The sequence below is a fragment of the Paroedura picta genome, chromosome 9 (genome assembly GCF_049243985.1).
Source record: "Paroedura picta isolate Pp20150507F chromosome 9, Ppicta_v3.0, whole genome shotgun sequence".
Lineage (NCBI taxonomy): Eukaryota > Metazoa > Chordata > Lepidosauria > Squamata > Gekkonidae > Paroedura > Paroedura picta.
This window is the reverse complement of record NC_135377.1, coordinates 27,657,600-27,684,343: the sequence shown is the minus strand read 5'-3', so window position 1 is coordinate 27,684,343 and position 26,744 is coordinate 27,657,600. Positions and strand designations below refer to the sequence as shown.

Sequence of the window (26,744 nt, the reverse complement as noted above, 5' to 3'; positions counted from 1 at the left end):
CACACGGCCACCCACGTGTATTTTATCTCAGTACTTAGGTTCGGCAGTATTATTATCATTAATCCTACTAAAAAATACTAATAATACTAGCCCGCCATACATACAGTCAGAATAAACTAGTGGAGGAAAGGAAGAGCTAAGGAGAACCTGCCCAGCTCGCCTGACTAGCACTGCCGGGTTCGCAGCCCTCCTCCCCGGCTCAGACCCCGGGCACTATAAAAGGGAGGCGGGGAAGGGCAGGAAGGGATGCACGTCTCAGCGTAACCGAACCTCGCTTCCGCCGCCGCCGCCGCCCGAAAGAGCCCGGCGCCCGCAGACGAGTCCCGCTCGCGGAGCCTGACCGAGCAGCCGCGCTGCCGCCCAACAGGCGCCCCGCTGCAGCCGCCGTCCTGCCGTCCTAGCAGCCGTTGCAGCAGCCATGACAGAAGCCTATCCCGGCCGACCTTCAGCAGCCAAGCCCCCTCCGCGGCCGGAAACAGTCGATCGGCGATGCCCAGAGAAAGGCTGTGAGTCACATCGTAGAGGAGCCGGGCTCTCCGCCATCCGCAGTCTGTTGGGTTCCGCTCTAGGCACCATGGCAACCAATCCCCTGGGATTTCCCGGCCGCCATCTTCCTGATGACGTCATGCGTCATGACCAGGTTCCGGTCGGGGGGGGGGAAAGGGGAGATGTGACCTGGGGTGCCGTGTGATTGTGGCTGTGACGTGCACAGAGGAGCCTTTTAAGAGTATTAACTCAAGGGCTTTGTGCAGGTGCAAAAACCGGAGGGGGTAGCCGGGCTCGTATGTTACCGCTGGAGGCATCTTAAAGGAAATAAATATGCCGCCGGTTTTATTATTATTTCGATTTATTCCCCGCCACTTCCGAATCGGCTCGGATTTATTCTGGAATGAAACTACTTTAACCCTTAAAAAGCTATTCCGGAATACATTCAACATTATTTAAAGGGCCACAAATTCCTGTTTGTTTTTGCCTGCTCTTGGTGTGCAGTTGGACCATCGTCTCTAAGGGAGAACAGCGACGTAATTTTCCTTGTGATTTCCAGGAATTTAAGATTGGTGATTTATAGAGGATTTTCTGGAATCTAAATCTTGCAGTGTTTATCTCTAGTATATATTACAAGTTGTTTAAAGACAGAATGTCCCCAAGACGACAGGTAAAATAATAAACACCTCCTCTGAGAGGTCTGGGGACCCTACCCCTTCTACAACCACTCTAAATTCCGTAACAGCTTGTCCCAAACTGATTTTTGTTCCATTGGAAATATATTGATTGCTCCAATGAACAAATATGAGATACAAGAACAAAAGCAGCCATCCTGGATCAAGCCAATGATCTGTATGCAACAGTGGCCTGTGAAATATCCTACAAGACAGATGAGCAATGCACACAGAACAAAGCTGTTATTTCTCTCCGGCAATGGCATTAAAAGGGTTACTGCTCCTAAACATGGAGATTTTATTTAGTTATCATGGTTAATAGCCCAAGGCCACTGCACATGCAGCGCCATGCCACTATAAGTGGCTTGCAACTTCTGGCTTTAGACTAAATATGCCTCTTATAAAAGATAATCTAAAACTTGTAACTTAAAGTATATTGGAAGAGTAAGTGGTATATTAACATAAACAGTACATGAAACAACCTGCAGAAAAAATTTCGGGGGACTACAATTGTTTGTCCTATGTGCCTTGCTCATCTTAGAGATGCTTTATGGAAAGGTAAATGATAGAAATGAACAGTTGGCCAGAATCCAAATGCAAACCATGTAAATTTATGACAGAGAACTCAAAGAACCATATGGGGTGTCACTGTGTGTATTTATGACTTACTGTGAGATCTCATGTATCATTTCCTTCTACATCCTGGGCTATAAACACTTGATGGATTATTAGAAGAAGAAGAAGAAGAGTTGGTTCTTATATGCCGCTTTTCCCTACCCGAAGGAGGCTCAAAGCGGCTTACAGTCGCCTTCCCATTCCTCTCCCCACAACAGATACCCTGTGGGGTGGGTGAGGCTGAGAGAGCCCTGATATCACTGCTCGGTCAGAACAGTTTTATCAGTGCTGTGGCAAACCCAAGGTCACCCAGCTGGTTGCATGTGAGGGAGCGCAGAATCGAACCCGGCATGCCAGATTAGAAGTCCGCATTCCTAACCACTACACCAAACTGGCTCTCCATTAACACATCAATTATTAATTTTAATCAGAATATTTTCAACTATACAGTACCAAGTCTTTGTTAATCTCTTGCTTTAAATTTTGATGTTGTTTGGCTCTTCTACTATGAAAGGCTACTGATTACTGCTATAAATAATGGTTGATCATTGAGTCTAGCCAGAACATGGACCTTTGCAAGCCATGTAAGGTGAGATTATAATGACATCTCTGCATGAAAACATAAAAGTAGCCATAAGTCAAATTTTATAGAAAAATATTAAATTCTTTTTATAAGATTTCAGTATACAAATTCTTAAATCATAGTACCTGCACTTTGTGATCTTAATTTGCCATTGATGCACCTGAAATTATACCTTACTGGTCCTTGGGTTTTCTTAAGGAGCAACAAAAGTGCTGACCTACAAGAACTTTTGCTTATCTTCCTACCTGTAGGAAGCAAGGCCTTGAATGATAGCCACACTGTATTACTAAAACGCTCTTCAGCAATATTGCAACGCTGAAACATTACCATTTAACAAATGTAAGTGGGTGTCTTTGGAGGACATAGTTAAGTGGAAATTTTAAATCTCAGGAAGCAAACTCCCTCTGCTGTTGGAAATCTGAAAGGTACCCTAATAACCTTATTTTAAATGTTCAACTGCTTCCACCTTGTGGTTACTGTGGGGCTATCTTATTTTAGATCAGAAACATACCTGTATTGGCATACAGACTGCATTATTAAACTAAGAAGGGTTTAATGAACAGTATATTAAATACCAGAATAAATACCCCAAAATAAATCTGTGGGGGCACTCTAAGTTCTTTGATGGAAGAAAGGTAGTATGCAAGTGTTATAAAATGTATTTGGAGACTTTGCTTCAATTCAGACTGTGCCATTACATCTTTTAACACATTATATGTTGTTATATGTAACCCCCCCCCCCCCCGGAGCTGTATGGAAGGGCGGTATAAAAATCTAAAATAAATAAATGTTGGATCTTAAGTCAGAAAAATAATTGTCTTAAGTGCTTTTGTAAAAAGGGGGACATATACTCAACGTTCACTGATTTCCACCAATTCCCCCCTTGGGCTGGGCCTCCCCATGCCCATAATCAGTACCCAGTAAGTATCACCCTTAAACCCATTTAACAGGGGTCCACCTTTGCAATTCTGGGAGAGTGTAGATAGTGCAGCCAAAACTGACTCCCATAAAATAGCTGCCACTGGAGGCAAAGCAGAGCCGGCCACGGAATAGCTACTGATTTTTGTGAGGTGGTGACTGCCAAAAGAATTTTCCTGTCAGAAGCCATGCTAGGCAAAAATCCCATCAGGCCCCCCACCATCTAAAAACACATGGCAGGTGCCTCTCCCCGCCCTCCCGCAGTAAGAAGCTTCCCGGGCCGCAAGCTTGCGGCCTGGGAAGTTTTTTACTGCGGGGGGACGGGGCGGGGAGAGGGAGCCGTGGCACGGCGCCGGGCCGCAGCCCGCAGGTTGGGGACCACTGCTCTAAGGAACTGCTGTTTGTCTCATTCAAGAGGTTTATGGGTAGCAATGGGCAAAAATGCTTGAGGAAGTTTGTTAAAACAGTTCTGCAGCGCCAGCAAAACGGAGCTTTTACACCAGGCATTTGGCTGAGGTTCTGTACCCTCCCTCCCAGGAATCCATACACCCATTCTGAACCTTGGTCCTGTTCAAAATTTTACAGACTGCTACCCTCTTTCATAGTTGCCAGTGTTAATGTCACTATTGTTGTGGTTCATTCATATGTTGTGCAAAAACTAAGTTCCATGTATTGTTTTTACGTTTGACGTAAACCGCCCAGAGCCTCAGGGAAGAGTGGTGTATAAACATAAAAATATTTAAACCAAATCAAATATCTCAGTTTGACACACACATGGAAAAGACACTGCTTCATGGGACTTACAATGATGCAACTTGCGTGAACCATAGATTCTGTACAATGCCTCTAACAATGGGAAAATCTAGACGTCCATAACCAATTTGGCATGGAGATATTTTTAATATACCTTATGTGGCATTTTGTATTGTTTCAAGTTTACATTTGTAACAAAATGCCATTGTGTCAGAAAATGTTTAGAGGTATAGTAAACATCAAATCAACCAATGCAGATTAGGATTACGTTGATTTACAGTCACTTTTTCCTACAACTAATTTCCACTGAATTCAATGTAGAATCCAAGTAAACAGGCATAATATTACATTTTGTGGAACATTAAGGTAATCTTTTCACACACAAAATCTACTCAGACATTTATATTTGAGAATACATTGCTTTTATTTTTAATGATGATTTTCTTTACATTTGATTTGAGTTGCTACACAAAGTTCTCAAGTGTAATTGTGTTACAGACCTAGCTTGTGATTGTTTGGGTACAAGTACATAGGACATGTTTATACTAAATCGCAATGCTTTTTATTTTTAAAAATAGTGGGTTCATATTCATTCCAAGCACGGTGATTAAGTGTGGTAAACAAAAAACATGCCGTGATTAATGTTAAGTCCTACAGTGTGCCAGAACATTATCTAATATGAGCATATAAAGTACAGTGCACTTCACAAGGTCACCAGGAGGTTTGGTTAGTCTTAAAAATATATATTTCTAGTTGCTTTCCAACGATTACAGTATCTCAATGAACCTTTGTGTTTTCAGATTTCATATTGTTTGCCAGTTCAGAGAATTCAGCTTCTCTGCTGCACTCTCTTCCACTGGTACAAATGCAAATACATAACACTTTCATTCCAGTATGCATTTACCCAGACATTAACGTTTACCAGCCAACATGAATGTAAAAGCACTGTAGGTACCATATACTTCAATCATTTAAATGGCAGCAGAAGGGAAGGGGGGAAATGTTTAGATTAAATGCCAGAAACAGCATAGCCCAGCTTTATTTCCTTTCAAATCAATGAGAATTAAAGTCTTATCAGCGTACTTTTTATCAGCATGATCCTTCTTAGTCACTCCATTTGCTGTGTTACTGTCAGCCTATACAGTTCGTATTCTCAGACTTCATATCTCATTACTCCATTTTACTCCTGCAACATTCAACAGTTAAAGACAGAACTGAGTTAATGAAGCTTGCCGTATCCAAGAGCAAAATGTTTTAGGGGGAGGGGGGAAATATACATAATATAAATTAGTTCATGATAACCTCACTAAAATAATGTTGCATGTTAAGTTGGAACCATTTAAGTCAACGTCAGCAGTTCTAACAATGGACACATTATTTCGTCAAAGTATTACATTGATGAGCTGAAGCCGACAGTCTTCTGCCCCTGGAAGTTCCTGCCACAAGATCAGTTCAAAAGCTTTACGTGCCAATGATTGATGGGGACTTTTCAGTGTTTGCAGTGGAGTAAAGTGGAAACAGACTTTCACAGGACATGAACCAACTGCTATTCATCACAGCATCCACCACGTACAGTGCTGAAACTCTTAGCTTCTTTGGACTTTCATTACTGCACTACCTTAGTGATGGTTTGAGATCAGGAATAAGTCTCTCAAATACTCAAAATGTGTGAAAATTCCAGATAGTGTTTTAAGAAAAATACTCTGAGCCTATGCGAGCTACATATATTAAATAGCTATAAAGCTAAGTGCTAAACAGAAGCACATCCTGGAAGAGTCAACAGCAGAGGTGTTGTGCTTCAGCATTTGCTTGCAGCATCTGGCAGTGGATAGCAGGAAGGAGGCAAGACAATCATTGAGCATCCTCTTCCGTCTGCTTTGTAGTCACTTCTGTGGCACTGGCATTAGCAGCAGAGTTCAAGACCTCTCCAAAGTCACCCCCAGCAGGTTTGTTTACCCCAACCTTATACTGAAGAGATTTAGAAACTTCAGATTAGCTTCTTTAGAACTGTGAATACAGTTAAGTCTGGAATATTTAAGATATCAAGTATATTACTATTCTCAGATACATTCTCAAGAAATACCTGCAATTAAAAAGACACCCTTTTCCCACGGCAGGCAAAGTCTAAGAATGAAAAGGTCAGAGGCTGCAGCTAACGCACACATTTCTATATTGTTTTGTGAACTAGCTAGAAGACGACCAAGAAATGCACAGTTCTGAATAAGATGTTGCTTCCACTGAAGAAATCTCATTCAGCAGGCAGCCTAGCAGCTAATCAGAGAGACTTCTTTACCATGTACATTTTTGTAATATATTTAGTGTATTGCTTATCTGTTAGAACAGCCCCCTCTTCCTTCCTTGTTTCCTATGAGAAAAGCTCACAGCAATCAATATCGCAAGTGTACAAAAACTGATCTAATCCAGATACATGGCAGAAATATGTCTCAGATACACATCTGAGGGGCCTAAATGAAAGACAATTTTGTTGTGCGCACAAATTTTGCTTCCTAAGAAATCCAGTTTCATATTCAGTCATTTGTATGGCTTGAAGAGAAAAAAACAGTGGATCAGTAGTATCTGTGGAGGTTTCTGAAACCCAAAATACCTTGGGCCAGGGGTAGTCAAACTGCGGCCCTCCAGATGTTCATGGACTACAATTCCCATGAGCCCCTGCCAGCATTAGCATTATCTGGCAGGGGCTCATGGGAATTGTAGTCCATGGACATCTGGAGGGCCGCAGTTTGACTACCCCTGCCTTGGGCAAATCCTAATGCCTTATGCAACACCTTGTGTCCTCACATAAGGTTAGCTCTCCTATTCCCTGTTCATCAGATCCAAATTACAACAGAAGTTTCTGTGTAGGGACTCATCTTCAGAAGTGAAATAGATTAGTAGCATTGTTATATTTTCAGTGCTCAAGCAGCAGCCACGTTTGACTGCTGCAGAAAGAAGGGAGTCTTGTGGCACCTCAGGATCTGGCAGATTTAATAAAGTTTTGTAAACAAGTAACTTCATTATTCTGTGCCATAATAATAGCCTTTCAGGTTGACAACTGTCATGTAGCTTTTTTCTTAGACTGTTTTTAGAAGAGTTGGTTCTTATATGCCACTTTTTTCTACCAGAAGGAGTCTCAAAGCGATTTACAGTCGCCTAAAACAGCATTAAACTTGTTCATTTTGTTATGAGGAGGTATGTGTATACGACACATTTATTGCTAATCAATACCATATAGAGCTGAATGCTTTCCCACACAGAAACAAGCCGCCAAGATCAACCACATTCCTTGTATTAGAAACAGAATTGATAGTTAGAATTTACCTTTAAGTTTTCAACTCTCTCTTCAAATGACTTGAAAGTTGGGGAATTCCTAGTAGGAAAAAAGGTGGTCATCAGATTTTTCAAAGATCAAAACACAAATACACACCGACTTGCAGACCATGTACTTAGTGGACAACTATATATTTAAAACTGCAGTTGTAATGCTGTAACATCAGTAAGATGCTCTGAAATGCACCGTATAGACAGGAGAACTGATTTCAAATTAATGCAAGGCTGATTCTATGCATGTTTGCTCAGCACCCACATATGCATTGGATTGCACTGTTGAAATATATCCCCTTTCCATACTTAAAATAGGCTAGTTCCAATGGTAGAGAACACTAAAACTGAGTGACTTTATACTAATAAACCTAGCAGACACTTTTCCCTTTCAAAATAATGAATTATAGTTTTGATCCTGGAGGATTGACACTATTCAAGATTATCCAGATTGGTACACAGAGGGAAAAACAGATATCAATACAGCTATGCATACATTACCTCATAGCAGGCATGCTAATTGAATGCTGTAGACAACGTATACTGAACGGCAGCATTAAGAGAAAGGAAAATTAGATCGCGAAGAACAGTATTTGTCCCTGCCAATTCCATGCAGCTACACAGTAACATCACAACACATTTCCAAGGCACTGGAGATAGCTGTTAGGCATGCATTAGTTTGGTCCCCATGCATGGACCAAGGGCAGCTGTGGTAACATTTAGTGCATGCTGGCCTATGAGGAATCCTCAGCACGTCTCCTACAATAACTGATCAGATTTAGTCAAACGGCTGTCACAGGGATTGTTCATGTTTAGATTAGGATCATTTTTAATACATCCAAGTTTTTGCTAGAGCTCATACATATGGACAAGATTATTAACCCTGATGATGTGCTTTTCATCTAGCCTTTGCCACCTTTGCTAGTCTGCATTGCTGGAATCGTGTTCAGTTGAGAGTACGTATCATGGACTCCTTTCAACTTTGACCATCCATTTTAAAGTATGAAGGATAGAATAGACCCAATAGGGGTTGTTGCGGTGATTACTCTCTTTATGCTCAAGTTCTAAAAGTCCTCCTTAACTATTATAGGAGAGCTTTTAGATCTTGAGCATGAACAGTGTGATCATCACAGTCACCCTTGTTGGGCACATTATAACTTTTAAAAAGGCGGAGCAAAGTTGAAAGGAGTTCATGTTAGACCCCCCAAAGCAGTAACCAAGCTATTTCATACCACATACAAAGGAACAAAACTTGAGAGAGAAGAATGTTAATGATACTATATTTTCCTCAGACCACAGTGTATGTAATACATGTATACTATCCTTTTAGCAATTATAGCCAGTTATACTGCTTTCCTTTTGATTCCATTAATTTTTTCATGTTGCCTTTGTTACTATTTTCCATTTTCCTTGATTTCCCCAATAAGCTATCTCCTCTTTGATGGTTCTTCCTAAATCATATCCATTCTTACTTGAAGACTGGAAGCTGGCATAACTTCACAAGGACACTGATACCTCCAGTGCATGGCCAGTGTCCTTGTGAAGTGATGCCAGCTTCCAGTCTTAATTATCCCAATCCTAGGTGAGCAAGTCATGTTTGTTAGAATAACTGCAGCATTTAGAGTTCCATAAATTGCCAGTTGATTATTCCAGCCTTGATAGACCTATGCCTGTTTTTCATTATAACCTCTTCCTGTGTGAGATGAGATTCTGGAGACAGTTGCAGCAGAAATTCCTACAGGTACTTCAGTTTGTTGCGTCAAAACTGATTCTGGATGCCTTGGAACAGGTTACTTAAATGAGATTTTATACATGAGTTCAGTATGGAACAAAAGTTGATACAGTGATGTGACAGTGGCTGACTGCTATCAGATTCCATTTTATATACAGCCTATTAGCTTTATGTGATGTTTAGGCCAAGTACTCCCATCTTGTACCCAACTTAGATTTGAGCTACAGTTTTCACTAATTGCAATTTAAGCACTTTAATGTGAAAGCAGAAGATAGGAGTCGCTCATAGACCGGCCAGCACAAACAGTAAGACCACATCAACACAGGAATGCCCAATGTCTTTCAAATACAAGTACTGATAAAATGATAGGTTTCATTTGCTTGCTTAAAGTTTCCCATATATTGTTCTCTTTGGTTAAACAGGAGTCTTAAGGCAGTTAGCAACCACAGGTCTGCTGTGCTCTACCTGTCCATGTTAGATTTCATTTACCCCCAAAGTCCTACATCTCTAGCACATACACACCCTTCTAGCTTGTCAGCAGAATGAAATAGTTAAAATGGATTTTGGCATTTAAGAATCCCATGAGAAGATAATAACTTTACTTCTGAAGTTCTGTTCAGAATAAAGCAGCATTGCAGAAGACAAAAGGACCATTCCTTTCAGCTATTAATCTAAACTATGCCTGATTACAGTGTCAGCAGTTTCCTAGTAATTTATTTTGATATTTATTACTTAAACTGATTCACCCGCAGAATGTCTGTGTATCCAGGGAGGACCTTCTTAAAGTCTAAGCAATTACTTCTCCACGCAGTTACCTTGTGGGAGACACTGCCATAAGATTTGGTGAACGTCACTATAACACTTTAAAAGGGAATCAGACCTTCTTGTAGGCTTTTCAAGGTCAGGAAGAAGACTGGCTTGCTTTTCTGTGAAGCAGGATGTTGGACAAGACAAACTGCTGCTGTAATCCAGCACGGCTGCTCTTATGTACCACAGCCCCTCACATCATCTTAAGATATATTTAGGGCCACTCCACACAGCGCTAATGTTGCTGAAGTAACTGTTGTGAGACGCTATTTTTTTAACATTATGCACGACATTGTAGTGGGGGAGCCTTTTTTCCACTAGAAACAGCTGTGTGCGTTCTCAACACCTGCCGCTATTAATTGTAGCGCTTTACAATAGGGCTTACATTTGGCTACATTGGCGGTTGTGCAGAATGACCCTTAGTTTCATACATCCCAAGACAAAAGATTCACCAGCACTGGTACAAATGCCAGCCTCAACTGTTCTTGATAAATGTACTGAATTACTAATGTGATACATATTGAAAGGGGAATCTTCTACTCAACAATTCACTAGTAATGCATCCAAGGCAGATACAAGCAAGTGAGTAGGAGTTTCAGGTCATCCTTTCATAGTAGAAATAGCTTACATCCCCCATCCAAATACTTACATTTTTCTCAAGAATGTAATTTGAATTAGGCTATTTAGAACTGCCTAAAGCACAATTTCAAAAGCCTGAAGTACCTATCATTAAAATCCATCACTTATGAGAACACCTACTTGCATGCTACGCAGTTGCTACCCAGCAACTTCATCTTACCTAAAGGAATGTGTAAATGCCTGTACTCTGCAGAACGCCAAGAAAGAAATAATAATAAAAAAAGCTCCAGAAGACATGAAACTGAACTTTCTCTACTGCAGTAGTAGTGAAGTTATATGGAATGATCTTCTTTAGACTTGAAGAAACATAAAATGGGTTGTTATTTCTACTTTATTCAGCAATATTCTGGTATTCAAGGGGAAGATTGCTCATTAAAAATAAATTAGTTGTGATCGATGCAAAGCATCCCTTAATCCCCAGTTTCCCTTCCTACATAAATCTACACCATGTAATATAAGTGTGCATAGTATAGTGAACCTACCAACATACAGCTGTCATCTGCTCAAATGTACAGAATTATGATTATCAATTGAACAATTTGGACTATGCAATTATTTCGACTACAGAAATTTTTTTAAAGAGTCACAACGCTATGCAGAGGCACTCCAAATTAAGCCTAGTGAGTTCAGTGGGCTTATGTACAAGTAACTCTGCAGAAGATTTCATGTACAGTTTTTCATCAATGTCCAAAATAAGATTATGACAATACAGACATAATCTTAGAAGACTTCAAAGAAACGAGTTAACTCCATGAGCCAGGCTATTTAAAAACCTAGCATCAGAACATCATCAAATCATATATATTTTTCCCTAACTGGTTTCACTACAATGACTGTCATCCAAACAGCAGCATGGTGAAAGCATAGTGGTGGTCAGAGGGGTTAACAAGCCACACAAGGGAGCACTCCGAAAAGAAAAGCCATTTCAGTGGCAGATGCTCAAAAAGCTCTGTTCCTAAGGGCTATGATACATGCAACTCACAAGGCAGTTTCAGATAGCTTGCTAAAAAAAGAGCTCATGCACCTGCTACATGGATATTTACTCCGTTCAGATTGGCCAGACCCAACCACACTATTCCCACAGTGAACACATGATGACATCAACTAGAACATTCCCATCACCACTTTAGGAGTACCATTAACAGGCAACAAGCATTTGCCTTTGTACCATGTCTGCCTTAGTCTGTCCCCTGGTGGGTGCCCTTACCATTCAGGGAGACTAGTCTACCAATATGTAGACCGCATTGGGTGGGATCATGGCTCTGAAACAAAGTATCTACTTTGCATGAAGAAAATCCCAGGGTCAGTCCCTGAGATCTCCTGTTAAAAGGATCACGTAGTAGGTGATGCGAAAGATCTTGACCTAAGGTGCTTCAGAACTGCCATCTGGAATAGGCAGTACCAACCTTGATAGGACAATGGCCTGACTCAACATAAAGCAGCTATGCGTGTTCACCTTCTCCACCCCCTCCCCAAAAAGCTGCTTCCATAACTCTTTCAGACTGCCCTATATTCCATCCTTGAATGTAGTTGTTCTCTGCTCTCAGGTGTCAAGGTCAATATGTATGCTATTAATAAAATTCAAGAGAAAAACTGAAGACATACTTCACATCTTCCAGCTTCTTTGTTATGGCAGAGCCAACCGATGAGAAAGCAGCAGAAGCTTTCTGCCCAGCCTGAGTCAATGTTTCTGAAGTCTTCTTATACCTATGTTTAGACACACAGACTCAAATTACTACAATTCTAAGCGTTTTAAGACCAGACACAATCTATGGGTGATATTTCAATTGTACTGTACCAGGCCTTTTTTCTTTTTAAAAGCAAACATTGCAAGGCAAGTTTCGCAACATAAAAGCCTATTAATTCACTGCCATTTGATAAGCTTGGAATCTTGCTTTCCTTCCTCTTTAGAATAAGGAAGTGAGCTTAAGTATATACACATATACAGAATCTATATGAATGGGCACAACTGCCCACAGCGACCAAGATTTTCAAGGTGACATTCTGACTCATGGTGGTGGAAATTGGTGTCAGGACACATTCTATGGAGACTCCATAGTTTTCAAGGCAAGAGACTTTCAGAGGCGATTTGTCCTTGTCCGCCTCTGCGTCCTGACCCTGGTATTCCTTGGAGGTATCCCATCCAAAGGCTTAGCTTCTGAGATCTGACAAGACTGGGCTAGCCTAGGCTACTTGGGTCAGGTCCTAGTTAGATAAAACTATACATTTGCCCTACAGAAATGCGTTTATGTTAAGGGCAACAAGTGCCACGTTTTAGCATCTGACATCTGGAAAAGCTTGGTGTTGTGAGCCAGCTTAGTGCAATGGTTAGGAGTGGAGTGCCATCCAAATTGTGATCTTGGACCAGTCACAGTTCTCTCAGAGCTCTCTCAACCCCACCTACCTCATAAGGTAACTGCTGTGGGGAGAGGAAGGGTAGATGACTGTACGCAGCTTTGAAACTCCTTTGGGTAGGAAAAAGCAGGGTACAAACCAGCTCTTCTTATATAATTCACAAAGAAAAATACTAGTTAGAAAGCAGCAATTTTGTAAATATTCTCAGACACAATAACTGTTTTGGACAGCTGTTGCCTCCCTGGAACAGTGACCCATCAAGTTAAACAATTAAGAGAACACCATTTGCAAGGCAAGGAAATAACACACCTACTTTGGTTTACAGAATGTCAATCTTGCCAAGGTCAGTTTGCACAATTCATAGGAAAAGCTGAGCCACGTGATTCTAACTGTAGCATTTCAGTCACTACTATACTTGGCATGCGTAATCTTTCATGGGCTGTACCTGTGAGAGCCAAACTATGCAGTACGTTATTTAACAAGCTGGGTCTTGGTTCCCTGGACTCAACTTGCTTTCCTTGCAGCCACATGGCAGCCCCAGAAGAACTTCTTTTAAAGTACCGCAAAGGCCTCCTTTGGCTTCAGACCATGCAATTTGGGGGGGGGGGGGGGAGTCTGCTTCCCCATCCATTATTTTGTTGAACTGAAGCATCTCTGGAGGGGAATTATTTCCTTCCATTTTGAAGTCGCAAACACACAGCATAAGCAAACAGCATGGAAGGTAGGCAGAAGTCCTTTCCCCAATAACATACCATCGTCCCAAGCCAAAATGGGAGAACGTGGACCTAACTTGTTTTAAAAAGTAACATTTCATTTTGTGCTGCAACTCTGCCAGCTGTGAAAAGTAAACTCATCTGTGTCAAAACTTGAAATATTATAGGGAAAGACAGAAACATACGCATGTGTTGCTGTTACATCCTGCCACCCTTTGGAAAGGTTCTGTTTCAGCTCCTGTAATGTATTGATTCCCAATTTTTTCTTTATTTCTGCTAGGTATTTCTCTTTAGCAGCTAGTACTTGGGAAAGAGTCTGGATTTCTTCTTCTACCTACAGGATAGAGAGTGTTACATTTAACAGCCATTCTCCTGGATCAGTTTTAGAAACCAGGGGTGGGTGGAGAGGGGAAGACCACCACCATGTTTAACAGCAGCATCAAATCGATGTTTAATATTGTGGTCTGTGTACCAGATTCACTTTGTGGACCCACACAGAGAAGGTTGGAGTTTCATCTAGTGTTCACCTTCACAAGCTCTCTTCTGAGTTCATCCTGTTCTTCTTCAGACAGAGCTTCTGTAACTGAAGCGGCTGCATCCTCTCCGACTTCAGGAATGGTTTCGTGTTTCAGCAGACCTTTGAAAAGCAAATCAAAATTGACATCTCGGTTGCACTAAAGGTAGTCCGTAGTTACACTTTATTTTAAACGAATACAATGCTGCTGACTTAAACAGGTTGGGTGAGTACAAACTGGGCTGCTTTACTGCAAAGACCTGAGGAAGGGGGAAGAAAAATAACTGGTTGTGGGTCCCCATCAGTGGAGGCCAAGCCACTAAGGAACCAATAAAGCAGTGGTTCTAAACCTGGGGGTAGGAACCCCTGTGGGGGTCAAACGACCCTTTCACAGGAGTCGTGGCAGGGCAAGCAGCTTGGCCGGGAGGGGAGGTGCCATCCACACAACAGCCTTGCGGGGTAGATCAAGATAGAACATTTGTCTGTCTGGAGCAGTAGAAAAGAGCGAGATTGGCATGGTGGGACAAGAGGCAGAACTGCTGAGAAACCATGGAAAAAACAATTTATATACCATCACGAACAACAGATCTTCACACCACTGGTCAGTTTTGGTTTAATTTCTGTGAAAGAACACTTGCATAATGTTATGGTTGGGGGTCACCACAACCTGAAGAACTGTAATAAAGGGTCGCGGCATTAGGAAGGTTGAAAACCATTGCAATAAAGGAGCCACCTTAGGAAGATGGGAGATGAAACCTGCTCAGGCTGAACAGGGAAAGGTCAGCAAACAATCCTTCCTGTGTACATATGTGGTTTTGTTTTTTGGCACCACCATTTTCAAGGACCTGTATTCCATTCCACCAGTGACAGCCTTTCTTGATACCAGAATTATGGAAATTTCCTCCCCAGGGCAACCTGATGCCTAGATTTTGTCAAACCCTGGGCAAACTGTTTGTTCATGTGTAAAATTATGATTCCAGTAGATTTGGAATTACACCAAGTAGCATTATATTTGAATTAATGTAATCCAGAGAAGACAGGTCACATTTGCAGTACAATCAATAGCAAGAAGCCTTTTTACAACACTGAGTTCTTTTACCTAGAGTACTTCCTGAATCACAATTAGTCACTGCTATTATTGGATTTGGGTCATAATAGCATGTAAAAATTTATAATCCTTATCATCCTAATAATCCTATTCTAGGCTGAATCTGCACGGAGTTTTTATTCCAATCCCAGGTCGATTCAGTCCCTGCCGTCTACACTGAATGTGATTTCCATTTTGATTTTGGGTGATTTAAATTTTTCATCTGCAACAAACATGATTGACTCGGAGTGACCGTACCTTTCCCCCGCAATATCCTGGAGTGGATATAACCCTATAAAAATCGGCATGAGTAAAGGTGCAGCTCTCTGCTTGTCCTGAACTAATTTGCTGCCTCAAGCCTCCAACGCTGTAGAAAAGTCCTGATTGGCCAGGGCATCAGTTCAAAGGCTTCCTCATTCCCAGGTTGCATGGCTTCCCTTAAAGGGGAAGCTCTAACTAACTTCTCTCTGCAGTTAATTTTCTCTTGGATTTATTCCCCTTCCTCTGCTGTCTCCAATCCCCCACCTCCCGTTCAAGAAAAGAGGCTCCTGCTGTGCTTGGCTCCCCCCCTTTCTGGGTTTCCTAATCACATGCAGAATACTTTCCTGTTTCAAAGGGGGAGGGGGAATAGCAGAAGAACAGAGTTCAAATCAATCTGAATTCAGCAGGATCCACAACAGAATAAACAAAGTAAGTGCAGAATCAGCCCTACATCATTGCTAAATAAAATACAAAATTCCTTTCTTGTTTATATATTCATCAGATTTAGTTTTGAGTGACCAATTATGCACCGGGTGGAATGCCTGGGCTGGCGGCAACAGGGCTGTGGGGCTAATCCTCAATTATGCCTGACGTCGCTGCCATCCCGGGCGCCACACAGCCCTGGCCCGACTCAGGCCCTTCGATGGCCAATGCCACAGGTACCATCAGGGGCTAGGTCAGTCCAGCACTGTGCATAATTGGAAGACGTACAGTGTCCCTGTAGGGACACCATATGCCCCTGTCAGCTCCACGGCTGTCTTTCCACAGAAAGGAGGGCTGGTTACCCTGCTTTTTACTACCCAAAAGGGTCTCAAAGCACCTTACAACTGCCTACCCTTCCTTTCTCCAGAATAAACACCTAAGTAGGTGAGACTGAGAGCTTTGAGAGAACTAGGACCGGCCCAAGGTCAGCCAGTTGGCTACATGTGGAGGAATGGGGAATCATGCCTGGTTCTCCGGATTAGAAATCACTACTTTTAATCTCAACACCAAGCTGAAAATAAATGACTATCAAGACCCCAGGAATAAATAAAATATATAAATAAAATAAACTTCCCAATGCACTCCAAAGCACCTTTTATCTCTGAATCAGGCCAGGTGTTCAATTCAGTTGCACATTTCAATGGATGCTTGCCAAACTGAGAAATTCATTTGCCATTACTCGTCTTCTCATTGAGAAACTTCCCATTAGCTTCTGAAGAAGCTCAGGATCCTGAAACTCTGGAATATGAACCCCCCCCTGCAGCAACCATGATCACAAGTAATAATTCCACAGCCCTAATCTTACCCACCCAGCAATATCATCTCTAGAGTGCAGATGAACATCTGAACCTGCTAATACGGAACCATACCATTGGTCCATCAAGGTCAGACTGGCAGCAGCTCTCCAGGGCCTCAGACAGAGGTCTTTCACATCACCTGCTATGTGGTCTGTTTAGCTGTAGATGTTGGGGACTGCACCAGGGACTTTCTTCAAGCCAAGCAGATGCTCTTCCACTGAGCCACAGCCCCTCCCCACTCTGGGGAGCAAAGCCTTGCATAAGGCCACCTCATGAGTTCAGGACAGAAGTGAAATTAAAGACAGAGACTTCCCTATTAATTTTAGGATTTACTGGCATGTTTAATGGATGCTCGCAGACCTGAAATCTCAAGCTGCCCTGTACCACTGCTGAAATGGGCTCTGAAACCTGTTATTAGACAGCAAATCCATAAGGACAGCAAGCTTGACTCTTATCACAGTGTTGGAACAAAGCAATTTAATAATCTTGAATTCCTGGAGAGGCACTCCCTCCCCACATGTCCTATGACTATTTTGTTAGCTTTCTCCAAAGAAATTAAACATCCAAGTACCTTTGGTGGGCCAGTGAGGAGCGTTCCAGCATTCTGTACTTCATTCATTATATTACAAGAAACAGGACATTTTATTTTCAATGCAAAACGTTAGGAGAGATGGCCATGTTAGCATCGTAGAAACCTTCCAGTTTATTTCTATCCTGCACATTTAAGGTACCAAATGCTATCCCCAGTTAAGTCTCTTGCTAGCTTAATTCTCCGTAAAACAGCTGTAACAATGCAAACCATCATTCCATTTATCTATGGGCTTCTTTAAGCACTTATTTAAAAGCAGAATTGGAGGCTGTAGAGAGGTTTTAGTATATTCCCAATCTGCTTTTCTATTTCTTTAATATCAATAGTAGCACCATTTCCCTTCTTCATTAAACCTGGAGGTTCATTTTGCTCTCTGAAGAGCCTTTTCAACTGTTTCAAGCTGCAGCACAGCACCCCAGAATATATTCCTACAGTTATAACTTCCAGAGTTATTGTTTCCAAGTATGCTGTATACAGTGCAACTCCTGGCAGATTTAAACTCCAGTTTAAGTCTATTGAAATCAATGGATTTAGACTGGAGCAACTCTGCAGAGGACTGCACTAGTAGATATTTAAACAGTAAGAAAGTTACCGGAATTCTTCAGCACAGGAGATCCAGGAGGAGAAAAAGTCAAGCTGGGAGACAGGTAAAGATAGTTCCTATTAACCCCAGTATTAAAGTCAAAAGGAGATTTGTAATCCTCATACAGGTCCATATCCAGCCAGTCCATCATAGAAATCTCAAAATGCATGTTCACATTTCCTTTCTTCATCCAACGTAGAATCTCTTAGTTGCACAGAGCATTTTAGTTGCACAGAAAACCTCTGATGTAGAAAGCCTAGGTTCTCACATTGTGCTGTATTTTTACAGAAGAGTCTCAGAAGTTTAGGTGGTAAAGTTCAAAATACCCATTTAATAAGTAACTGCAAAAATCAGGATTAAACAGCAAGAGTTTATGCAAACACATAGTTAGAAACACTTGTAACTTGTCTGTGTACTAAAATGCTCTCTGCATGACCAGGCATTTGCAGTACATACAGTGCACAGTGGTTCTGGAAGGTCTCTGCTCTATGCAGGATTATACCAAGGCTTTTCAGTCATTTCTATAACATGTCGGCGGACTACAGCTGCCACCAGAATACCCTTAATCTTCTAGGACACAAAAGGATTACTAGCCATCAGCTATCCTATAAGCCATCTGTGTAGGGGTTTATGCTGATTACTGGGAAAGGGTTTTTCCTTTACAGAGTGTAGCTTTTCTGCTTTGCTCATCACTGTGTGAGAATATAACTATTTCTCACATGCAGTAGAATTACATGCGTTTCTATTGCATGAATGCACAGTGGGAATTCCACTCATTCCTTAAAGAGTGTTTTCCACTGGCTGTTGTGCAAATAAATAGCCACCAAGGTGGACTGGCCACTAAGGCCACTGGGAAAATTTACAGTGGACTGATGGCCTCATGGGCAACTCCCCTTCACAGGACCACTGCAGCCCCATCCAACACCCCATACTGAGGTCCCTATGGCATGTGAGCTGGTGCTCTGAGGTGTCATGGTGGTGGCAAGCAAGCTGGCTTCCTGACACATGCTGGTGAGCAAGTGAGCTGGCTGACTGAGTCACCCAAGCAGCCACCAGCAGGGTGAGCCTGTTTTTGTTCCTTCCCTCATCTGTTGGGAGGGACTAAGGGGCAGAGCCCTTTACAGGGTGGCTTTTACCTCCAAGTACGCTCCTGTAGATATTAAAGACAAACACCTACATTTGCTCCCCTTAATCAGCCCCTCCACCAATGTATACCTCATTTATCTACAGTTTTTCAATATAACCTGACCAAAACCCCTCCAAATTGCTGGGTATTCTAGACTAGCGATCCCCAACCTGTGGGCCGCGGACCACATGTGGTCCTTCGACTAATTGGAGGTGGGCCTCGAAGGATGCCTTCTCCCCCAGCCCTTTACTTCATCCCCCCTGGCCCTTTACAACACACTTCAGGTGTCATTGTCTCCCATCACTCCCAGATGGGACTATCTCGTTGCAGAGAAACAAGCTCAGGGTTCCCATTGATTTGTCATTGTCATGAGTTAAAATTTCCATGTAAATAAAATGTTCCTTATGTTCATTGTTGTGGCGTGTCTGTATCTTATTTTGAAGGGATGTTTAAACATTACAATAGCGATAAGAGAGCGCTAGGGCAGTGGTTGAGAGTAGAGGAGTAAACTCCCCCCCCCCCACCGGGCCTCAGTGAAAGGCGCTGAGTGGTCCCCGGTGAGTGGTCCCCAGTGATAAAAAGGTTGGGGACCACTGTTCTAGACTAATCATATCAGAGGATTGCAAGGCATTGACTAACTCCCATTGACTTCAAATTAAGTTTTGTGAATGTGCTGTTTTTTTCGTCTGTCACATTCAGGGAACCACACACTCTGTACCATTGTTATTTAAGAAAGAGGGATAACAGCAATATAAAACTTTAAATAAGAATGGACTGTTAGCATACAAAGGAGATATGGAAACCTAGTGCTCATGCTTGGAGTCTGGACCAAAACAGTGAAGAGAAGGGCAAAGTAAAGATTGACTCTAGCTTAAGTGAAGTTCTTGTATAAACAACGCTCCAATATGAGGCTAACATGCACACTACATTAACATATGTGGCTAATGATTCTCCTAACAATTCTCTTGCAAATCCTCAGTGATCCCCAACCCGTGGGGGGGGGGGAGAGGGAGGCCCGGGGACTGGGTGGAGGGGGAAGAGGGAGAGTTGCACTCACCGCACGGAGCTGCCGCACCTGCGCGTTTGTGCCCGCTGGTGAGCGCCGCTCTCTCTCCCCCCCCCCGATCCCCGGGCCTCCCTCTCCCCTAGGCTTGAGCAATTCGGCCACTGAACTGGCTGATCGCTCCTGGCACAGCAAGCGCCATGCTGCGGGGGGGGGGAGGCGCGCCGATGCCCGCGCCTCCCCCCCCCGGTACCGGGCTACAGCCCAGGGGTTGGGGAACACTGCAATGTTTTCCCTAAATTCCAGTTTTACCCCAGAGCACTCAGCAAAATGCTCTACAGAGTCTGGATCTGTTTTATTTATTTACAAAGTTTACACTCCACCTTTCTGCCCTCATCAGGGTCACTAAGATGACTAGCAGATAAAATAAGCATTATTTTAAAGATCTTACTGTTAAAATCACACACACATAATTAAACAATTCATGTCGGGATGGGGGGAAACACTTCCAGACGGACAGCACCAAGTCCCTGTGTTCACACTGGGATGCCTTCAGCAATATTTATCTCAATCCCTTTTTAATGGGAGAGAGGTAAAGATAAAGCTTCAGAACCCTTTATAATAAAATTAAACAGACAAGAAAGCAGATTGCCAAAGGCCAAGTCACTTGAGCCAATTACAGACAGGTTAATGTGAATGCTTTTCTATGTAATGTGGCTTGTCCAGGCTCAGCTAAGCATTATCAAGCTATTTCCACAACAGAATCCAGTAACTGGACTGTAATTTTTCTGTTTTGTTTCTGATAGCCCATGAATTCAGAAAGCTGGAAAGCGCCAGTTTTACAGACGTTCCTTAGCTGAGCTGCTATGTCTCAAATATTTACAAGTGCTATCTCACATATTAGGAAGAATATATTGCTTTAGTTACCAGTATCATGGCTGATGTGTAGCAGAGCAAACATTTTATCAGTTTCACGTGAAAAGGGATAAGATTACCTACTTACCTTAGAGACAAGTACAGCAAACGACCACAAATATTTCTGGCCAACTATGAACCACTCCTGCATAGGGATGGATCAAATACACTAGAAGCAGAATGTGCAGATGGAATTTTTGCCCCTTCCCATTGCAGTCCTCAGTGCTACCTCCCCCACCCCAAATATGGAACGGAGCTGCAGCAGGAAGGGGGCAAACGTTTGCAACAGCACAGTTCAAGTATGAGGAGGGGTCATAAGCGTGTGTGTGTATTTTAAGGTTTGTCATAATTATTCACTGCCTTGTGGACTCTGCACTGGGTGAAAAGGCAGCATGAATTGTTTTAAATAAAATGACTCAAATCACATTTTATTTTGTCCATGATTAGGTGCCATTAGGGGACTCATTTGAGACACCAGTACAAAAATAAAGCAGTTGAATGCTCACCCACCACCATGTGGCTTAAGAAATTTCTTCATTCTCTTGCTGATAACAACAAACAGCAACTTCTCTGTGTATGCTTCTAGTATTAGCTTTAGAAACATGGATCATTAACAGTCTTATCACCACTGACCTGGGAAGGAATCACCTGTAGTCGCTTATTGCTTTGAACTTACCTGGGAATAGAGTCAGGACATGCACCATTCCCAGACTACAGGGAATTCTACTCAAAGCTGGAGAAACCTTTCCTTGCTGCTGGTTCACCAACTAACAGGGTGGCTGGAAGGGGGAAAGATTCTCTATCCCCATCCCTCCCTCTTCTGAAACAGCTGGCCTTACCACTACATGTTAATCATGATTACTTGAGTTGTCTGCCTCCACCGTGAAAAACTAGTCTTCAGAATTGCCTATTCATTCACAGAAAAACTTCATTAGGGGCTTGTTCAAAATAATTTATTTCCAAAATTTGTACACCGACATATTCCCTCACCCCATACAAGCATTGTAATCTGAGAAAGATAGGTGCAAAAGTACAGGAATAGGATGTAAACAGGATGTGGATTAAAGGAGTAAGACTTTAAAGTAAGACTCGTCTAAATTAAACTGTGAATGCAGAAAGCACCCGGGTAATACCACATTCTTTGGAACAAGGACTACCAGATTGAACAAGTTTTCTAGGCTGGAGAAGTCTGTAAATAGATACTGCTTTCAGTGCAACTACATAAAACACATGAACAGACATGATGATGTCCTCCTTGTATACCATCGCAGGCAAGCCGTGAGAGGCAGTTCTTCACGGCATTGAAACACTAAATCAGATTCCTGCCTTGAAAATGACTGCTGCAGTAGAAAGGCAGCAGTATGAACATTTGTTTTAGCCTACAGTTCATAGATAACAGATCTTTTGTGCCAAGGAAAAGCTCAGCATGCAACTGGCAGCCAGCCACAAAGCAGATTTCTTATATAAACTGCATCCTACAGTTCTGATGTCTCCGTTCCAGTTTGCATCAGAAACCCAAGTACAGGGGAGGGGGAGAGGGCTGGGGACAGTGGCCTTTATCCTCTGGAAATGCTTCTCTCTCCCTCTCCCTCTCCATCTCTCCCCCCCCCCCTTCAATCTAATAAGAATTGTTTTCTAACAAAAAGGCTAAGAAACAGATTATCAATGACCAGGAACTAGGAGTGTGTGTGTGGGGGGAGAAATAGGAAAACTAGTTTGAAAGCTGCATACATTTAAGAAATGAGCAGTTAGCATTCTAAATCAATATTTTACAGTTAAAACATTTGAAAATAACCTTCACATTCTTGGTAAGGTAAAGGTAAAGGTATCCCCTGTGCAAGCACCGAGTCATGTCTGACCCTTGGGGTGACGCCCTCCAGCGTTTTCATGGCAGACTCAATACGGGGTGGTTTGCCAGTGCCTTCCCCAGTCATTACCATTTACCCCCCAGCAAGCTGGGTACTCATTTTACCGACCTCGGAAGGATGGAAGGCTGAGTCAACCTTGAGCTGGCTGCTGGGATTGAACTCCCAGCCTCATGGGCAAAGCTTTCAGACGGCTGCCTTACCACTCTGCGCCACAAGAGGCTCATACATTCTTGGTAAGGCATACTAAAAACAATTCAAGAACCTTTCCAATTTCTTTTTAAACTGCCCATTGCCGTTCAGGACCTGCTGTAAATTGCATCAAAACACACGCCTGACTTTATTACACTTAAAAAAAAAATTTTTTTTTGGGGGGGGGGGGGGTGTCAAGCAAGAAAAATTATGACCATGAACCAAACTTTAAAAGTGCTTGAACTAAGAACTTCCAAGCGTCAACTATCACAATCAAGCAGTGTCTTCCAGGAACTCAATTTCAATAAGTTTTAATTAATCCTTATACAGCAAAGGGTCTCTTGAACTGATTTGGGGTGGGGAGGGGGACGAACTGGCCTAGTGCATCAGGATTTCTGAAAAGGGTTAAGTATTCTACGATCTGAAGTAGTATCATTGATTGTTTTACCAGCACTTACCTGGTAGCACATGCAACTACTTGAGGGCAGGGAGAGACTGAAGGAAAACAGACAGAAATAGCAGGATCCCTAAACTTATTTTTATATGCTGCCATTCCAAGTTTATACTTCTCTCCCTAAATACGACTCACAGCAACAAAGTTTCCATTTTAACTCTTCCAGTGGCACTCTGAACACTAGCCAGTGTTTATACCTTCCTAAATATGCAAAGCAATTTCATATAGCAATCTCAAGCATGGGAGATTTTCCAACCAGTGATAAGTTCTCCATTCTCAACTATTACTGATTTCAGAAAAACCCCCAATGAACTAGGGTTGCCAGCTCCAGGTTGGAAAACTCCTGGAGATTTGGGGCAGTGGTCCCCAACCTTTTTATCGCCAGGGACCGGTCAATGCTTGACAATTTTACAGAGGCCTGGGGGGGGGTAGTCTTTTGCCAAAGGATGTCGCCATGGCCACCTGAGCCCCTGCTCCACTTGCTTTCCCGCCGGCACTGCCAACAGCACTGCGCAGTGCCACGCCGAGGGAGAGCCTCAGCCAAGGCAGCTGCTGGAGAGCACCAAAGGGGAGCCAGCGGCAGAGTGGCAGGGCAGCCCCCAAAGCAGCAGCTGGGGAGGAGGATGAGGACGAGCCACGGCCCGGTACTGACTGATCCCCAGACCGGGACCGGTCCCCGGACCGGGGGTTGGGGACCACTGATTTGGGGGATGGAGCCTGGGAAGGACAGGGGTCTCAACTGGACACAATGCCAAGGAGTCCACCCTCCAAAACATCCATCTTCTCCACAGGAATGGATCTCTCTACTCTGGAGATGAGCTGTAATGAACTCATCCTCACAATGAACTCAAGTCTGTGAACCAAACATTTTGCAAGATGGCAGATTCATGAGTAATATCCAGTTTAACTGAGATATTTCCCATCTGTTTTATGAGTTAATTGACATCAAAATGTCCTGTTTTTAGCAGCCTTGATCAGGCCTCCCATGATTGAATCACTCCATCTCATGTTGGGTCTCCCTCTTTTCCTGCTGCCTTCAACTTTTCCTGAAAAGTGATTTCTCATGCTCTCCAAAAGCTACTACTTTTCTTCTCCCCCATCTCCCAACATACTGGGGGGGGGGGGGAACCGACAACAGAGCCTCTCCTATTGATCAATGGTTACAGGGGTAGTCAAATTGCGGCCCTACAGATGTCCATGGACTACAATTCCCAGGAGCCCTGGCCAGCATTTGCTGGGTTAGTGTAATTCATTAATAAATTGTCCCTCAAGATATAGCTTTTATATTAGGTTCGTACTATTTGGTATGCATTACTAAAAACATTAAGAGCCTCTTGTGGCGCAGAGTGGTAAGGCAGCCGCCTGAAAGCTTTGCCCATGAGGCTGGGAGTTCAATCCCAGCAGCCGGCTCAAGGTTGACTCAGCCTTCCATCCTTCCGAGGTCGGTAAAATGAGTACCCAGCTTGCTGGGGGGTAAGCGGTAATGACTGGGGAAGGCACTGGCAAACCACCCCGTATTGAGTCTGCCATGAAAACGCTGGAGGGCGTCACCCCAAGGGTCAGACATGACTCGGTGCTTGCACAGGGGATACCTTTACCTTTACCTTTACCTTTACTAAAAACATTAAAACAAAAACAAAAAACCAGGGACATATGCAAAGGTGCCTGTATTTCAAGACTGACATTCATCTTGAAGCCATGTTTACCTTTATACAACGCATGTCAAAATCACAGCTCAAATGGATGCTTTGGCTCTCAACTGTAACAGTAGAAACTTCAGTCAACTCAAAGAGCTATTCATTTGTTTCTTTTGAGATCACTTTCAATAGCCAAATCACCAGATTACACTACTCTCACTAGAGGAAGAGGTGGCCTTATTTCAACCTGGAAGGTAAATGAATATATGATTTTAATGTTTCTGATGTCAATGATTACTGTATTATTTTATTGTTCACTATATATGTTATCACCTGCTGTGAGCCTTAGGGGGAAGGGGGTTATAAATAAAAAAGTTTATTATTATTAGGGTTGGGAGTAAGATCCTGGGCTAAGCTAGTCATAGCGCACATCTCCCCTCAGCCCCCAACTACTTTAAACAGAAAACCAACCAAACGGGAAAAATTGATCAACACTTCCCCTTTCTGTTGTACTATTCAGTCCTCCCGCCCCACTTTTAGTCTTTAGACACACTTAGAAAAATACACCTTTATATGCCACGTACAGCTCTAGCATTTGCTAATGTAGCCACACAGAGGTCTTTCCTGTGAGAAGGAGGTTATACTATTTTTACCCACTTTATTTCTCAAGTTGTTCATGATCAGCTTGGCACCAGCGGTCTCCAAACCGGAAGAACCAGTTTGCTGCCTATGTGGGTTCCCCTGCATTTCAAAATTGGCTTTTAAAAAACAGTTACTGTGAGAAGGCTTTGTTTCAATTCCATTTTTTTTAAAGAGAAACATCTGACACTGTAGGCAAGCCCTGGTATGCCAGTTAAAAGCCAACCAAAGAGAATTGCTGCAGGAACTATTTACAGGAATTTAGCTAAACATTATTCAAGACATTTGTAATTCACATTTTGTGATTTAAAAGTTGATTTTATTGGTACCCGATAATTAACCAGTTTCTTTGTGCAATTAGCACTGTTTAGCAGAACTGTTTACAGTAATTTAATTTCATTGAATCCATTCCTAAATGTGTATCAATGTGACTGATGCCCATGCTTATTAAATACTAGAGGCAAAGCCCGTTGTACCCAGGAATACAACATGCGCTTGGATGCACACCTGTACTGTTGCCTTCCTGGGGACTGGACACATGGCAGAAGCTCCTGCCCACCCTTGGACTCTTGAGGCCCTGCCTCCAAACTTCAAGGAACATTCCTGACCCAGGGGTCACCAACCTCCACCTGTGGCTGGGAAATCTCTTGGAATTGGACTATAGAGATCAGCTCCCCAAGAAAAATCGCTGTTTTGGAGGGGGGGGGGGGCTCTACACCAACAACTTATCTCCAGGCTCCTGATGAAAGGGCTTACTAGGGGGGGGGGAATTCTGTGGCAGAGAGGTTGCCAGATGGGACAGATTGGGATCTGGGGGTCTGCTGGAATTGCTAGTCATTTCCAGACAACACAGATCAGTGGAGAAGAGTCCTGGCTTTGAATCCCATGGAGGTGCAGGGATGTCAGGCTCCGGGTAGGAAACCAAGAGAAATGCTGGGTAGCAGTAATTGCTAATAACAATTAACATTAAATAATTGATAAACCTGTCACAGTTTCTTCCTTCAAT

The 26,744-nt window shown here is 42.8% G+C and overlaps 1 protein-coding gene across 6 annotated transcripts in view; it reads right to left on the bottom strand.

Annotated features, from left to right (window-relative positions):
- The window catches only part of LOC143844648 (tumor protein D52-like), a 76,473-nt gene that overhangs the window by 39,206 nt on the left and 10,523 nt on the right, over nucleotides 1–26,744 (bottom strand). The window contains exons 1-7 of one of the 6 annotated variants that reach the window (XM_077352064.1): nucleotides 17,917–18,385; nucleotides 14,121–14,230; nucleotides 13,779–13,927; nucleotides 12,131–12,232; nucleotides 7,849–7,890; nucleotides 7,348–7,396; nucleotides 4,429–5,997 (exon numbers count right to left, since the gene is read on the bottom strand). In XM_077352064.1, the coding sequence (XP_077208179.1) occupies nucleotides 5,881–5,997; nucleotides 7,348–7,396; nucleotides 7,849–7,890; nucleotides 12,131–12,232; nucleotides 13,779–13,927; nucleotides 14,121–14,230; nucleotides 17,917–18,097 (750 nt within the window). In that variant the 5' untranslated portion in view covers nucleotides 18,098–18,385 and the 3' untranslated portion in view covers nucleotides 4,429–5,880. Of the gene's footprint in view, nucleotides 1–4,428; nucleotides 5,998–7,347; nucleotides 7,397–7,848; nucleotides 7,891–12,130; nucleotides 12,233–13,778; nucleotides 13,928–14,120; nucleotides 14,231–17,916; nucleotides 18,386–26,744 lie in introns of those variants that run through there. The other 5 variants (XM_077352066.1, XM_077352067.1, XM_077352065.1 and 2 more) reach the window with 5 other exon arrangements.